The 15,678-nt window shown below is 43.4% G+C and overlaps 1 protein-coding gene across 6 annotated transcripts in view; it reads right to left on the bottom strand.

The window, feature by feature from the left end:
- The window catches only part of cadpsb (Ca2+-dependent activator protein for secretion b), a 92,868-nt gene that overhangs the window by 10,782 nt on the left and 66,408 nt on the right, over positions 1-15,678 (bottom strand). For 2 of the 6 annotated variants that reach the window (XM_062546201.1, XM_062546203.1), the window contains exons 14-22: positions 13,753-13,854; positions 13,456-13,519; positions 12,033-12,156; positions 8,979-9,014; positions 5,893-5,999; positions 5,439-5,468; positions 2,609-2,765; positions 2,041-2,182; positions 524-691 (exon numbers count right to left, since the gene is read on the bottom strand). In XM_062546201.1, the coding sequence (XP_062402185.1) occupies positions 524-691; positions 2,041-2,182; positions 2,609-2,765; positions 5,439-5,468; positions 5,893-5,999; positions 8,979-9,014; positions 12,033-12,156; positions 13,456-13,519; positions 13,753-13,854 (930 nt within the window). The remainder of the gene's footprint in view (positions 1-523; positions 692-2,040; positions 2,183-2,608; positions 2,766-5,438; positions 5,469-5,892; positions 6,000-8,978; positions 9,015-12,032; positions 12,157-13,455; positions 13,520-13,752; positions 13,855-15,678) is intronic. The other 4 variants (XM_062546202.1, XM_062546204.1, XM_062546205.1 and 1 more) reach the window with 3 other exon arrangements.

Below are 15,678 nucleotides of genomic sequence, written 5' to 3'. Positions count from 1 at the left end.
ACAGGTATATTAACTCCCTTCAGATAGACCATCAAACTGATGAGAGGGGGGCACATCATCAGGGAAAGATTCAAAATCACTCAGGACTGTGTTTTTCTAACACAAACGTTGACAGGATTGGGTGAAAGTTGGATCCCTTTTAATGGGCACGGTAACTAAAGTGCAGCTGGAAGGCTTGGGTGGTGTTTCAGACCTCTCCATCTCAGACCTCACCCCTATAATGGCATGCACACACTGAGGGAAATGAAAAACCTGAAAGGTTCTCATTTCACACGGTGAAGGTCAAGGTCGAGCCAGATCCCCCTGCAGTGCATTTGGCATGAAAATGTCTGTTGATGCCCAAAACTCTGGTAATTATCTTTTCATCCTCAATTTTGTTTTTGGATGCACTCATATTTTGAGTAAGTATCAGGGCCACACTCAGTTGCTTTGAGGTGGCAGTCACTAGACACACTTCATGCCAAACAACTGTAAATTAATAAATCAATGCATCAGATCTATGTTAAATTTGTTGAATACACACTCGGAGTCATAAATAGCGGCCATCCAAGACGGGGTGGAAAAGCTAGGCATTTGTGGAAGGTTAACAGATAGTCCAGATACTGGCAGACCAGCAGGTAGATTTGGTACTTTGGGGATTTGTAGGTTCACATTTGGTAGATTCACATTGGGCAGATTACTTGTTAAACTCCTGCAGAAACAGACAAAAAGAAAAAATAAATAAATAAAATCCATAACAGTGATGATGTGGATGGTGCAGAACACAATATGACAGACATTGTCACAACAGAGAAGTGCTGAATAAACCAAAACCAAAAATATAATTTGTAGCCAAGGTTAGAGAAAAACACATAGTGGTAGTCTTTTTTTTTAAAAACTTACAGCATTTTTTTTCTAAATCCATACAGAAATAAATACACACAATCTCCACTGTGATGGTAAAAAAAACCATATCATACGCAGCCTAGTATCGTACATAATAGATTTGAAAGGTTATGCAATCACGTAGAAGTTGGAAGCTCGGCGCTATGCCATGTTTTAGGAAATGATGAAAATGCAAATGCATTAGAGGAGTATGGACAGGGCTGTTTTAAGCAACAACAGGGGCATGTAATAATGTGAAACAGAAAGAAGGGGACATATAAAGCGCTAGACAACACTTAAGACAGTGAAGTGAAGAACAAAGGAAAGAAAAAGCTGTGGACTTTTGGGGGGCCCTTGGACATGAGTAAATACCTCAATGAATAAAATACCTAATGAGTTGGAAATTAATTATTAGACATCTTTAAGACAGTGATATCTCTCTGCTGAACTTGCTTGTCCCCCATCTACTGGTCTTGATATTCATATTACATGAAAAAGGTAATAGTGGAAATATATGTGAAAAACATGTTAAGCATGTTTCAAGTGTTAATGTGATCCAACTGTTTGGATTGAAACTGGGAAAAGACGGAAAATGCGAGATTAATCCATGGACAAATCTTAAGCAAAGCCTCAGACACCGATGCCAAAACAGATATATATGATACATGTGATTTTTCAACAATATCAGACCAGGGCCTATATTCACAAGACATCTTCAGGCTAAAAGTAGCTCCAAACCTTTCTCCAACCTCCTGTGAATTAATGGCTGTGTCGTAATAACATGTTTTGTGAATACAGGCCCCAGGTCTATAAAGCCATTCAGTCTAGACCACTGCAACATGACAGAGAAATCGTACAGAGAAAGACCTGCAAGAAAAGTGATTTAGCGATACATGTGTGATTAGCCTAATTAGCTATTTCTCTGTCTATTCTGTCCACGATATTCTAAAAAAAAAAGAGCTAAAATCTACAAAAACGCTGCCCGAGTTCTGTCACATAAGATAATACTTGTGACAAATCGGGTTGCTATAATGAAGTCTTCCTACTGTCATACGAATGCTCTTATATAAACACAACATTGTTATCTTCTGAGGGGTATTCAGGCTGAGAGCCATCATGGTCACGCTGTCCACTATGTTCTCTGGATGTCTATTCACAGTGGGGGGGGTGTCTTACTTCACTGGCTCCCATGACTCGCGCTCAAAGCCCCTGCTGATGGACTGTGCAATGGAGGTCTCCATCAGGTCCACATATCGCACCACCAATGGGGCATACAGGTCCTGCAGGTGCTTGTGGAACTTGCCATTGCACAGGTGATCTGGAGGGGAGGCAACAGAGAGGAAGATCAGTTCAGTTCCATTGTCATCATTGAGACACACTGAGTGTTTTCACAGGTCACACTTTTACAAACACCTAATTCACTGCTCTGACTGTTCTGAAGCACATTTTTAGCAAAAAACTTTTCTTAAGGAAAGTTATTTCCCACCGTGGAGGAAGATGAGACGAGAATAAAACAACACACGTGACTATAAAACATCTGTGGTGATAAATACACTGAATAAATTAGATGATGCATCACATTTTCACGTGCAATTCATTCCAGTTTTCACATTTACACCATCTAGCCTACAAAGACCAGGAACTTTATAAGTTCGCCACAAATGCTGTAAGGTTCTTTGCATAAAGATCTCAACTAAATCTCTTTCTAGAGTAAAATACGCCATCGGTAAGTTAGGTTGCTCACAGTCCAACCGGAGAAAGTCGTTGAGCAGCTGGAAGAGTGGGAAGCTATCCCAGCTCTCCGGAGACTGGATCTCTAATGCAGCGTCCATATCCTCAGCGTAGAGGGAGAGGAAGTTCTCGGCATGCTCAACCATGAGGTCTGTCCACCACGCGAAGGCCTGGACAAGTCGAGGCAAGGATGCCGCAAAAGGGAAGAGGAGAAAAAACAGTCCACAGTCACTTGAAGTTGTGAATACATCACAGGCAAGCTTTGCACCAGCAAGTTCAATGAGAACTTAGCTATCACCATCCAAGTTGTTTAGTCAAGCGAGTTACTCACTTGCCCTTCAAAAGCATGTGGTTTAAGCTCTAAAGGTAAGTCTTGTGAATATCTATGAGTCCTGTTTTGGCACTTAGCAATAAGACTTGTACCTTTTACCATGCATGCTGCTCATCAATGAAAACTTAGAAAGCTACCAAGAAGCTTACTTAGTTTGCAGTGGTGTCCCAGCGGTCAACTAAACCAGGGGGATGCATGCAAAGCTAGGGCTGCTGGGAGGGTAAATCCAACAACAGTTACCACTCTTTAGGCAAAGCTGGGGCCAATTATGTGACAAAAAAAGTGTTTTTCCAGTGAAAACTTACCCTCATCCCCTTGCTATCCCAGAGTTCTTTGTATTATTTTCTATTATTTTAAATGTCTGTAGTTCTCTGGTTGAATTGTGTGAATATGTAAATGTAACTTTAATTTCTGAAGAACAAATGTGCCAGTTGAAACAACAAAGCCAGCTGCCACAGTTTTATGAAACAATTTTAGTCTGCAGCCGTCAACATACAGTACATGTCCTCTCCATTAATGAGTTTTTGCATTTATCTATATTTATGTACTGACACAAATGTGGACAATATTCAAATTCAGATGACGTCACACCGTGACGCATACAGTAGTGACAGTGTGTGGCTTTCTAATCTGCACACAATCTACAGAGTCAGGGCTCATGGGAGCGTAAGGATGCTTGTGCCATGCATACTGTAGGGGCCTTCCCCTGCATGCGGCTCCCCTCTTGGATGGAAGATGGAGGCTTCCTCTGAGCGCCTCCCGGTGCCACTGTCTTTGGATGGGTATGGATGCACCTCTGAACCATGCACGTTGTCTCAGACAAACCAAGGACTACAAGCAGGCAGTGACCTTCCTCAAGGTCCACCGGAGCTCTACGGAGCCATTGCTGTGTATCTTTTTTTGTGGTGTTTTGTGATGTGTTCATTCCTGTTTTGGTCACACTTCTCAGAGTGTTTTTCAGTGTAGTTCTTGACTAAGATTCTGTAGCCTGCTTGTGGACTTGGCATGGCTTACTTTTTTTTCTTGCAAAATTCTGCATTTGACAGACTCGGTCGAGGGAACTGATTAAACCATAAAGAGCTTAATCCTTCCCTTTGGGGGCATGCTGTTTATTTATATTCACTTTCAGATCTGGTGAGTCACACATTCATCTGCCTGCCTAGATGAACTCGGTTAAAAGGGGTCACAAGCTGTTTCTCAACTTACCGTACCACTTACCTGTCCTGCTTTGACCCGCATCCAAATAGGAAACCGACAAACAGTCTAACAGGACTAAAATCATCCCTAACACTTGAACAAGCAGGGACCAGGTCAGGCTACACTTGCTTGGACAAACAAACAATGGACTTGGAAAAAGGGACGGGGTCTGGATGATTTGGGGTGTGGCATAAATGAATGTTAGAGTAGTTAGTTGTACTTATCATGAGTGTGTGTGTGTGTGTGTGTGTGTGTGTGTGTGTGCCCGTGTGTGTGTGTGTGTGTGTGTGTGTGTAAGGATAGGAGGGAAGGAGTGAGGGGTGGGGGGCAAGGCCAGGCTGTCATGACTGAGGGACAGGGTGCGGTGCATGTTGGCTAAGGACACAGTCGCCCTGGTGAAAACAGCTGATGCAGCAGGCAATGTTGCAAGCTTCGCAAGCACTGCTGTCACCACAGACTCCAGACTGTGCTGAAGCACTGAAGGACACTATAGCCTCCGAGGCGGACGTCCCTCGCAAACACTTCACTACCGGTAGTAATGTGGGGAGAAGGTGAGTATCCTTTGCAGGACATGCACAAGCCATTTGACGGGTGTGTTAAAGGGGAGCTGGCTGCACACATTCTCATTGACCACATACCTCTTTCCCCTGCTTAAAGCCCATCAGGGATATCAAAGAGAGACAAAACACAAGGAGACGGAGCTCTTCATTGCAGTCACACACACACATCTGCATGTGCTAAACTGGCTGGCAGAATCCTTGCCAATTACTCAGACATGTCTAGATCTGCTCCACATTTGATACAATATGAGTTGCTAGTTTATAATGCATTCAGGGGAACCAGGCAAAGTCCCACATGCAGTGATTAGTTGTGTGTGTTTCTTTTTTCCCATAACTTCTTTGAGGCTATACTACTAAACTGAGTATATTCTATCACCATATGTTGTCTCTGCCTCTGTCATACTTCATTTTCTTTATTGGCCTTGTTTTCTCACTGATGCAGGATCAGAATAAATCTAAAATGGCATCAAGAGTGAACGTGCATTACCATAATTTAATAACTTCATCTGGGTCATGCACAGTACTCTAGGATGATGACTCCTAACGTTAGGATGTTTGGGATGTTCTAGGATGCTCAGTCACCTTCAATTCAGGCAGGCACTGAAAAAACATGAGTGTAACTAATACCCTAAAATACACATTCCACCCCTCCCAACCCCAAAAAGAACTGAAGGTCTTTGATCTGGGTAGCTCACATGCACAGGGGAAAGTGTATGTGATGGGTCTTAAAGGAAAGATAAACATTGATACTGTACCGATTGATCTCCAGTACTTGTGACTGCAGCCTGTTAAGCATATTCAGAAAAATAGAGTAAATCTGCATAGCTCAGAAAGGCCACAATGGATAACCTCTTACCAAATGTGCATTTACTCATGCAAACACTCTCTGCTCTCTCTCTCTCTCTCTCTCTCTGATGGCTTGGCTATACTTGATTTCAGAGGCTGCGTCTGCCACTTAAGTAGAGCTACAACTCAACCTTCCCATGTCACTGCAATTAGGCGGTGACAGAAATCTCTCAGCAAAAAAACAGAGGAGAGATTCAAAGCAATACTGTGTCATGCATCGACTCCTTCCACACCTAACCCTGAAATAACCACTCAACGTGCTGTTTCTTGAAATGAAAAGTAGAGAGAGAAACAGAGGGAGAGAGAGAGAGAAAAACAAACAGAGAGAGAGAGAGAGAAAAGAGGGAGGAGCCATTCACTCACTTCAGCATGGTGATCTTCATTCTGTTGGAGGACTTCAATGACTAACTCAGCCAGACGAATGGTGTCCTCCAGCTTCTTGGCCGGTGTGACTAACTGGCCCGCGTTTTCTGCAGCAGATGGTCAAGAGGAGAAGGAGTCAGCCCAGAGAACCAGTCACGTGTGCTCAGGGGGGATGCAATCAAAGCCCTGGCTGCTTACAGTACATGGAATATCCACTTCTCTCAAATATGCCCTTTCTCTCTTATTCGATCACATGCAGAAATGACCGAGAAGTGCTGCTAATGCTTGAAATAACACATCAGAGAGTCTCATTGTAACACCCATTAACGCAATAACTTCCAACAAACATACTGTAAGAAACTGCAAATGTAATAAAAACCTGCACTTTTTAAATGTTATAATCCTATAAATGCAATAATATCCGACACATGTAATAACTGACAGGAAGGGCCAGACAAACGGGAGGAAATTTGTACGGGCCTAAAAATCTTTTAGATTAGATTAGATTAATCTTTACTGCCATTGTGCAATTGAGTACAAGTACGAGGACATGCAGTTATAGGCCTGAATGCCTTTTTCTATTGACGATAGAGATCATACACTCAAAACAAAACAACCACACAATACATGGAGATAAGTGCAATCAAAATGAAGCTCTGAATCCAAACAGGAAAACTGGCATGGTCATCTTTAAAAAATAGTGTTTCAATTCTCTCTCTCTTCCATGTGAGTGTTGTTTGATTCTCTCTCCCTCTGTGTCTTCTTTTTCCTATTTATATGGATCTGGTAGACCTTGTTGAAATGGCATATTTCATTTCCCATTTTATTGGGGCGATGGGGGACTTGGGGAACCCCCTACCCCACCAAAGTGGAGAAAAACAAAGAAATAACCAGAGTGCGTTCTCCCATAATGTTTGCAGTAGGCAAATGTTATTTCGACCACGGGAAATTATTCAATTTGTAGGACATTATCACATTTTCAAAGTGCAGATTTGTATTACACTTCTAGTGTATTACATTTGGGGGAAGTTATTACGTTTGTGGGTTTTACACTCACTATTAGGATTTATAATAACAAAAAGACAGAGATAATAAAAAAACATGTATGCCTTCAAATTTGACAAAGACTAAGGTAACCTCAGATGTGCCATGATATTGCAGTTTATAGTGCAGAGACTCTCTGTGTATCATTTCAAGGGAAGTCTCACCCTCCATACTGGTCTCTCGGACAAGGATTAAGACTAGACTGAAACTACAACAAAATGGGAAGAGGAATTCCCTATCCAAACTCCTAAACCTTAATCCATGTCTGGGAAAAAGACCATTGTCATGTCACTTAAGGACGTAACATGTCCTGATCGAGCCATTGATATAATGTCACTGTAGTTCCTATGGGTGTAATGGCAGGTGTCCTAATCCTTTTGTCTGTATAGTGTATCATATGAGCCATGTCAAAGTGAAGCATTTTCACCTTGGTGTGAGATCATCCCTTTCCCTGCCTGCTGCTACACTGAGGAGGACACTTGGTAAGCTCTGCTCACACGTACATAGCGTAACGTGAGCTCCGAGGGGACACTGCGATATTCGCACGGACCACTGACGTCATGTGGCATGTCATGAGGACTGGCATGCAATGGGCACAGGAGGAGGAGTGGGCAGACGGAGTTGTGCTAACTGGCATGGGAGGACACACGCAAGTTCACTGCGTCTCGTCTCGGACACGTTCACATGGATCATGCACTGCACACACACCACAACGCAGAAGATCTGGGGCCAGTGTCACACTGCGGACAGGTGGACTGTTGGACAACGTCAGATGGGATGGGTGTTATACAAATAACACTGATGTGGTAGTGATGAAGTATATTAAGACTCTCAGAGGAGAGTGGAAAGAAGAGGGAAAGTTTTGTTTTTAAGCTTCTGATTGTTTTTTGGTGTATCTAGCAGAAGAGAGAAAATATATGAGCACTGGCTAAAGTATATTTAGGCTTTAGGTTTTATTCATCCACGATTTTGTGCAGATTATTTCATTGCCAGATATGGCATTTGGCCTACAATTCAAACTTGATAACTGACAAACTGGTGGGATCTCCTATTTACTCTCGGTGTAGACAGCATAGACAGGACAGATCATTGCCTGCTTTGCACTGAATGCTAAAGTGATGGAACCCTCACTTTCTGATGTGGCTCACTACTCCATATGGAATAGACGGCAAGTTGCCATGGTCTCCGGAGTGCACTCCGTCTCCATACGCGCTGAGCTCAGAGTGATCTAGAAGGGAGCTGCTTCACATGCAAGCGGCTGGACTGTGAAGAGATCCCAGGCACAGTCTCTCTCCACAGAACAACCTATCCATGTTGTGAATGTCGTGGCTGAGTCTCGGGATATGAAGTAGTGAAAATGGCTACTGTGATAATCATGAATTACCATGGCAACCACCATACTTCATCCATAGCCAATGTGTTAAACTATGTAGCACAAGCCCCAAAGGGTATATCAAATAACATGTGATGTAAACTAGGTTAAGGTCCTCGAAGCAAGACCAGAAAAAGGGGAATGTTTTACCCAACACCTACGGATAGCATGTTTCTCAATGCTAGTGAGAAGTCTTTCATATTCATGCACCTCACATTTTAACACATTGGAAATGCTCCAATTTACATATTTGTGAGAGATAGTATTGTTCACTATGGTTCTGTTCGTAATGTCTGTTTACAGTAACCAATGCCAGTACTCGCATATACTGTAATATGTACAGTAGTAGACTATGCCTTTTAAGTATACCATCCTCACAAACAGTCAGGGTTACATGGCAAAGACCATGGCATGCTTCCTTATCTGTATCTGTTCAACAGGGTGTATCTGTCGTGTGTGTGTGTGTGTGTGTGTGTGTGTGTGTGCGTGTGTGTGTGTGTGTGTGTGTGTGTGTGTGTGTGTGTGTGTGTGTGTGTATGTGTGTATGTGTGTGCGCGTGTGTGCGTGTGTATGTGTGTGTGTGTGTGTGTGTGTGTGTGTGTGTGTGTGCGTGTGTTTTAAGACATGGACTATAGTTTTAGGGCCTCAAGTCAAACCCAAGGGGCTTCACCTGGATCTGGTTTGGGATCCTTGTTAGTTTTCTCAGCTTGGAAAAGAGAAAGAGAGGGAGAGGAATAGAGGAGATGAGAAATAAGCAAAACACAAGATGCAATAAAACAATGGAATGGATTGGTGTCCCGGTAGCGAGTGCCTGGATCTGTCACTGTTCAGAATGTAACCCTTGACCTGTGTTTCTGGAACATTCCTCTTGGGGGATGGAAAAATTTGACACATGTAAAAAATCGGCACATACATCACGACGCAGACACACATGAAAAAGACACATGAACACACATGTAAATAAACACACGCACACGGACATTTTGACACGATGACATCTTGACACACACATCTTGACGCACGCACACACACACACACACACACACACACACACACACACACACACACACACACAGCCCTTAAAACTGTACGACATTTGCCTGGAGGAGAAAAGAAGAATAAGAAGCAGGAACATGATTCACTGGAAAAAAAACAATAAACAAACATACAGACAAACCAACAGAATGCTCATTATGTCTGAACAGGATGTGACCACAGCTGTCATTACCATCATTTAACAGGACACACTGGTGAAGAGGTGACTCAAGTCAAGAGAGAAACACAAACAGGAAGTCAGCATGCGTACACACAACACGTCTCTCCTTCTCCTCGTCTCCTGCGGTCCCCCACAGTCCCTCTTGTCCACAACCTGCCCCACACGCTCCCAACCACACACAGCCCCACACAGATCGAAAAGACCACTGACGCTGGAGACACTGCACACTGAGACGCATATAAAGGAAGCAAAGGAAACAAATGCATTCAGATAAGAGGGTGGGAGCACAGAAATGTAGAACATCACAAAAGGCATGAAGGGACAAGAAGTCCCCTCTACACTACAAGATAGTGGACATTATTTCTCTCTATCTATCTACTCTTCTACCTACCAACCTACCAATCTACCTATTAGGAGAGGAGGAAGGAGAGGGAGAAGGAGAGGAAGAAGTAGAAGTAGATGAAGAGGAAGATGAGGAAGATGATGAAGAAGACGTAGAGGGAGAGGAAGAAGAAGAAGAAGTAGTAGTAGTAGAAGAAAAAGTAGTAATAGAAGAAGAAGAAGAAGAAGAAGAAGAAGAAGAAAAAAGAGGAATCAAGCTGAAACAGATGAGAGCATTTCTGACACTGCGGCCAAGGATTCTCGACAGGCCTGTCTTTCTCTCGTTTTCTCTCTGTCACTCATTCTCCCCTTTCTCTCAGCTGCACCCTTCCCACCCGTGCCTTCACAGAGATGATGACATGTGACAGTAGGAGAGCAGACAAGAGCATGAGTGGAGCCAATGGAGAGGCCATGGAAGTCAGGGAGACGATGAGGAGTGGGGGTGGGGGGGGGGGGGGTTTGGGTTGGGTTGGGAGGGGTGGAGGGGTGGAGGGGGGGGGGGGGTACTCACGGATGGTTAAATCCATCACCTGAGACGCCAAGCAGAAGACAGGGTGCTCATACATTTCCCTCCTTTTCCCTACAAGACAAGGAATCGGAGGCAATGCGAGAGTTTGTGGGGTCAGAGGTGAGGAGGGTCAGAGTTCGAGGAGGAGCTGCATAGTGTGTCGGGACAAGGCTGGAGTGATGGCGGAGGCAAATTGGAGCTGTGGGCGGGCCTAGCGAGCCGCCATTTTGTTTGCTGTTCCGAAAATAAACAAAAGACAGGACAGGCTCTGAGAAACTAAGAAATCACGACTTTTAGCTTGCACATGTTAGCTCCTTCACATGTACACTCCCAACACGCTATGCACATTGGCTGAGGAGTCTCTTGCTTCGCAGGGACAAGGAGGCAAGTGACCGGGCCAATGACAAAAGGGGTCAGAGAGGACAAGGGATCTAAAAACAGGGAAAGGGTTAAGCCAAGGATCAGAGGAACAGCTTAGATGGAGTTGTTGTAAAGAGAGGAGAAAGTGAATCAATGGTCCCCACTGGGATGGGTTGTTTAGAGATCGGTAGGGGAATGGCAGAGGGGAGAGACATGCTCAGCTAGGGGAGGGGGAACCGATGGGAGGGATTTAGCCAGGACAGATTGGCAGTTACAGGTGTAAACTTGAGTAAAAAAAAAACAAATCCTACGTCTCTGGCAACCTTTGCAAATGTTACATCATAACTCTCCCCATGTCCAATATTCTGCTGCCATTTATGGCCTGTAGAGTATTCAGCTGCTGTGCAAAGGCCAAAACAGAGCTGTTTTTAGTAAAGGTCTTATTTTCTCCCTGAAAAAACTCAGCATTTAAAAACACCGAAAGTGAGAACTGACTGCTGTGGGACAGGGGGAATCCTATTCTGGGGTGGAGGTCGCTGTCTCTGACCAGTCCTCAATTCTCACAGGATATCAGAGATGAGACAGCAGACACAGAGTACCTGTTTGTTACCTTGAGACCAAATAAGAACACCTATCTACATCTCCTCAACTGTACACCTGGTTTAGAGAAAAGAAAGCAAAGGTTAGTCAGGTAAAAGGAGACATACGGAACCTGAAAGAGAAAACATGTGAGGACATACAGTACATGCTTTGCAGAATTTCTGGATATGCAACCCATGTCCTGTCTCAATGCCATTCGTGAGATTCTGTGCATAACTCACTAAGGCACTACACAGCAAATCTGCGTTGCAGAACTGTAACCCCATCCACTGTGAAAGGGAACTAAAATAATATTTGTGAATAATGCTAGGAAATAAGGCATCAAGTACACTGGAGGAAATACAGTACTCTTCTATTCAGCTGTCTCAGGCTTTGTCAAGTGGGAACATTTTCCTTGGATTACTTCTAAAAAAAACATGTAAATATTTCAAAATATTTGGCTTCAAAATGTTTTCCAAAAGAGACATGTGGAATAGGGATCTGTAGGGGAATTAGTGAGATAACAGCACATTTAAATATCAGCATTAAACTCAATTGTTGTCAGACACAATATAATATCATATTATGCATATTATAACCAGCATGCAAATCCATTATTACACTGCAGCACAGTCAGGAGAGAGTTCATTTAGAGTTCAGTGTTAAAAAGAGCCAATCACCTTCCGCACTGGCATATTCTTTTATCCGCTGGTAGTTGATCTGAGCTGCTTGTTCCAGACATTTGCGAATTACCCCCTTCACTTCCTCTGGGGGTACAGGGGTCACAATGTCCTTCATGAGAACCTGTCAAGTCACACACAGATAAAGAGTCCTCCATTGAAAAACTTACATTTTTAGATTGGCAATGTGGAGAGAATAGTCATGTGACTATTCGGATTTGAAAGGTGACGCATGTTAACTGAGTCATTTCAGTGAGGTATGGTCCTAAGATATTGGGATGGCGATAACAGCAGATGGATATAAAAATATGACTCCCTCTGCTTCATAGATTAAAAAAGACTATAGACTATATAGACCATCAATATATTTGTATGGACATTACAAGACTCAAATGTGTGGTGTGTAGTGATGGAAGCTAGCTGGTATTACCCTCTCCAACAGAGACAGGGTTGCTTTCAGAGCTCCGATATTGGGATGGCGATAACAGCAGATGGATATAAAAATATGACTCCCTCTGCTTCATAGATTAAAAAAGACTATAGACTATATATAGACCATCAATATATTTGTATGGACATTACAAGACTCAAATGTGTGGTGTGTAGTGATGGAAGCTAGCTGGTATTACCCTCTCCAACAGAGACAGGGTTGCTTTCAGAGCTCCGATATTGGGATGGCGATAACAGCAGATGGATATAAAAATATGACTCCCTCTGCTTCATAGATTAAAAAAGACTATAGACTATATAGACCATCAATATATTTGTATGGACATTACAAGACTCGAATGTGTGGTGTGTAGTGATGGAAGCTAGCTGGTATTACCCTCTCCAACAGAGACAGGGTTGCTTTCAGAGCTCCGATATTGGGATGGCGATAACAGCAGATGGATATAAAAATATGACTCCCTCTGCTTCATAGATTAAAAAAGACTATAGACTATATATAGACCATCAATATATTTGTATGGACATTACAAGACTCAAATGTGTGGTGTGTAGTGATGGAAGCTAGCTGGTATTACCCTCTCCAACAGAGACAGGGTTGCTTTCAGAGCTCCGATATTGGGATGGCGATAACAGCAGATGGATATAAAAATATGACTCCCTCTGCTTCATAGATTAAAAAAGACTATAGACTATATATAGACCATCAATATATTTGTATGGACATTACAAGACTCAAATGTGTGGTGTGTAGTGATGGAAGCTAGCTGGTATTACCCTCTCCAACAGAGACAGGGTTGCTTTCAGAGCTCCGATATTGGGATGGCGATAACAGCAGATGGATATAAAAATATGACTCCCTCTGCTTCATAGATTAAAAAAGACTATAGACTATATATAGACCATCAATATATTTGTATGGACATTACAAGACTCAAATGTGTGGTGTGTAGTGATGGAAGCTAGCTGGTATTACCCTCTCCAACAGAGACAGGGTTGCTTTCAGAGCTCCCTCTGGACGGCCGAAGGGGAAGCAGTACCTACGTGTAAACATATTATGGTTAAAAGACATGTTTGACCCTTGGTGACCTTTAGAGAAGAGATCCTATTAGCAACCCTAAACAGTTCTTTTGAGTCTTTTTTTTTTTTTCATCTCAGGACCTAATGAACACAGGCTACAAAAGGGCATACTTCATGTACAGTAGAAGGCTGACAATAAAGAGCAGTGCATGAAAAGTAATTAAAGAAAAGGTAAACAGACCACGATACTTGCCTAAAGTTAGTGATCTGGTTTTCCAGAAGAACACGCAGACGCTCTTTGATTTCCTCGAAGCGCTCTTTTTCCTCAACTGTCACAGTTCCCAGTCCATCGGGCCTGTATACGCCAACGTATACATAAAACACACACATGAGCACACACACACACACACACATATCCACATATCCACACACACATCAGTGCACGCATGCATGCACACACTCACAGGCACACACACACAAACACACACACATACACACACACGCACACACATATACACACACACACACACACGCCTGCACATACACACGCACACACACACCCACAAGCTCACGCACACGTACACACACATACCTATGATCAGCCATTCTATCAAGTCTCAAGCAAAGCCAAAAGGCAAGTCTAGAAAATTCTCCCATGTACCATCTCCAGTGTGTGCAACTGTGCAAGGCTTTAACCAGCAAGACACTGATGTGACTCTGGGTCTTATGCAATGCCATGGTCTGTTAAACATATCCCTATGTGTCAGACAGGGCCTAGGTGATCTGTGACTATGTTACACATGAGTGAGTCTATGTTGGAAGTGGCTTCTCCAACCTTCAGATAAGTATGTAAGAGGCAGGGACTGCAACATCAGTCCTCACTGAAAATTCTCCTCTGAGAGTTAGGGGATCATAGGATCTTCACTTGGTTCTGATCTTTTCCAGATCCCAGTAATGAAACCATTCTCTCATTTCTGACATTTATTGCTTTTGCCATAGCAGTTAACAGCATGCCAAGCACATTCAGCACGTTTAACGTTACCCAAATAGCATTTCACAAAGCACAGTCTAAATCGCTGAGTGCCCAGAGACAGTTCTAGCTTGTATGGCACCCTGGACGACCCTTCCCCTAATCTGTGTGCAATACACTTACTGTAACTGGAGATGAACAACCAGCAAGAGCAGTTGCACCATTCTGAGACTTTAAAGCGCAGTTGGCAAGTCTGGCAGATTGAGTTGACTTCTGACCAATATTTTGAATGTTTCCAACTCTCACTACCACCGAGCACCCTCCCATCGAGTTTGTGTTAGTTAGTAGAGACTGCGAAAACTGCGATTGAAAGTCAGATCTGCCAATGATCATATAGCTCTGCGCTTATTAGACCAGAAGAACTGGGAGGTGGAGGTAGAAGATCATTTTTTTCTAAAACCAACTGATTTATGTTGCTCTGTCTGAGCGTTCTGTCTGGTTTCAGTGAATATGATCAAAAGCACATTGCCAGCTGCAGCTTCAAGGCACACCTGATCTAAAACTCCCTGTGGCATGAACTCCAGTGTTAAATGGTTTTCATTTAGGAGGTTCAGCTTGAGGTCTCCTGCATCTGCCCCATGCCACACTTCATCATGCATCATCTCATGACTGGTGTCCTCTGACGTCTGCTCCGACGAGGGCTCTGCCCACCCTCATCGTCTCATGCCCACCCTCCCCCGGGCCGGCCCGTCAGTGGGCAGACCTCAGGTCAGCGTGCGTACCCCTGTCCCCTTTCCCATCTCGGACATCTGAGTGAGAGTCCATCCCGGGAAGCAGCAGCAGCCGCAGCAGCAGCAGCAGCAGCAAGCCTATCTCACAAACTCACTAGATCAGAGCACTTACTCCGACGAGGTTATCTAACGGCCACATGGTGACAGCATTGCGATATCATTAACACAATGTGCAAATGAGCTGTTCAAAAAAAGCCTGCGCAAATGTCACCATTCTGCCTTTTTTTTTTGTGCAGGTGCCCATGTTCTCCCATCGCCATGTCACCCATAGCTAAATCTGCCACAGCGTGTGTCTTTTTGAGACAAACATGCTGTTAATTAAGTGTCACTGATGACTTTAGGCTAGTGAACAGAAGTAAAGATTCAGTGATCTTTTCACTGAATCTTTACTACACTGTTTCTACATTAGACACACATC

The sequence above is a fragment of the Sardina pilchardus genome, chromosome 9 (assembly GCF_963854185.1).
Source record: "Sardina pilchardus chromosome 9, fSarPil1.1, whole genome shotgun sequence".
NCBI lineage: Eukaryota > Metazoa > Chordata > Actinopteri > Clupeiformes > Clupeidae > Sardina > Sardina pilchardus.
This window is presented reverse-complemented; position numbering and strand designations above follow the sequence as displayed.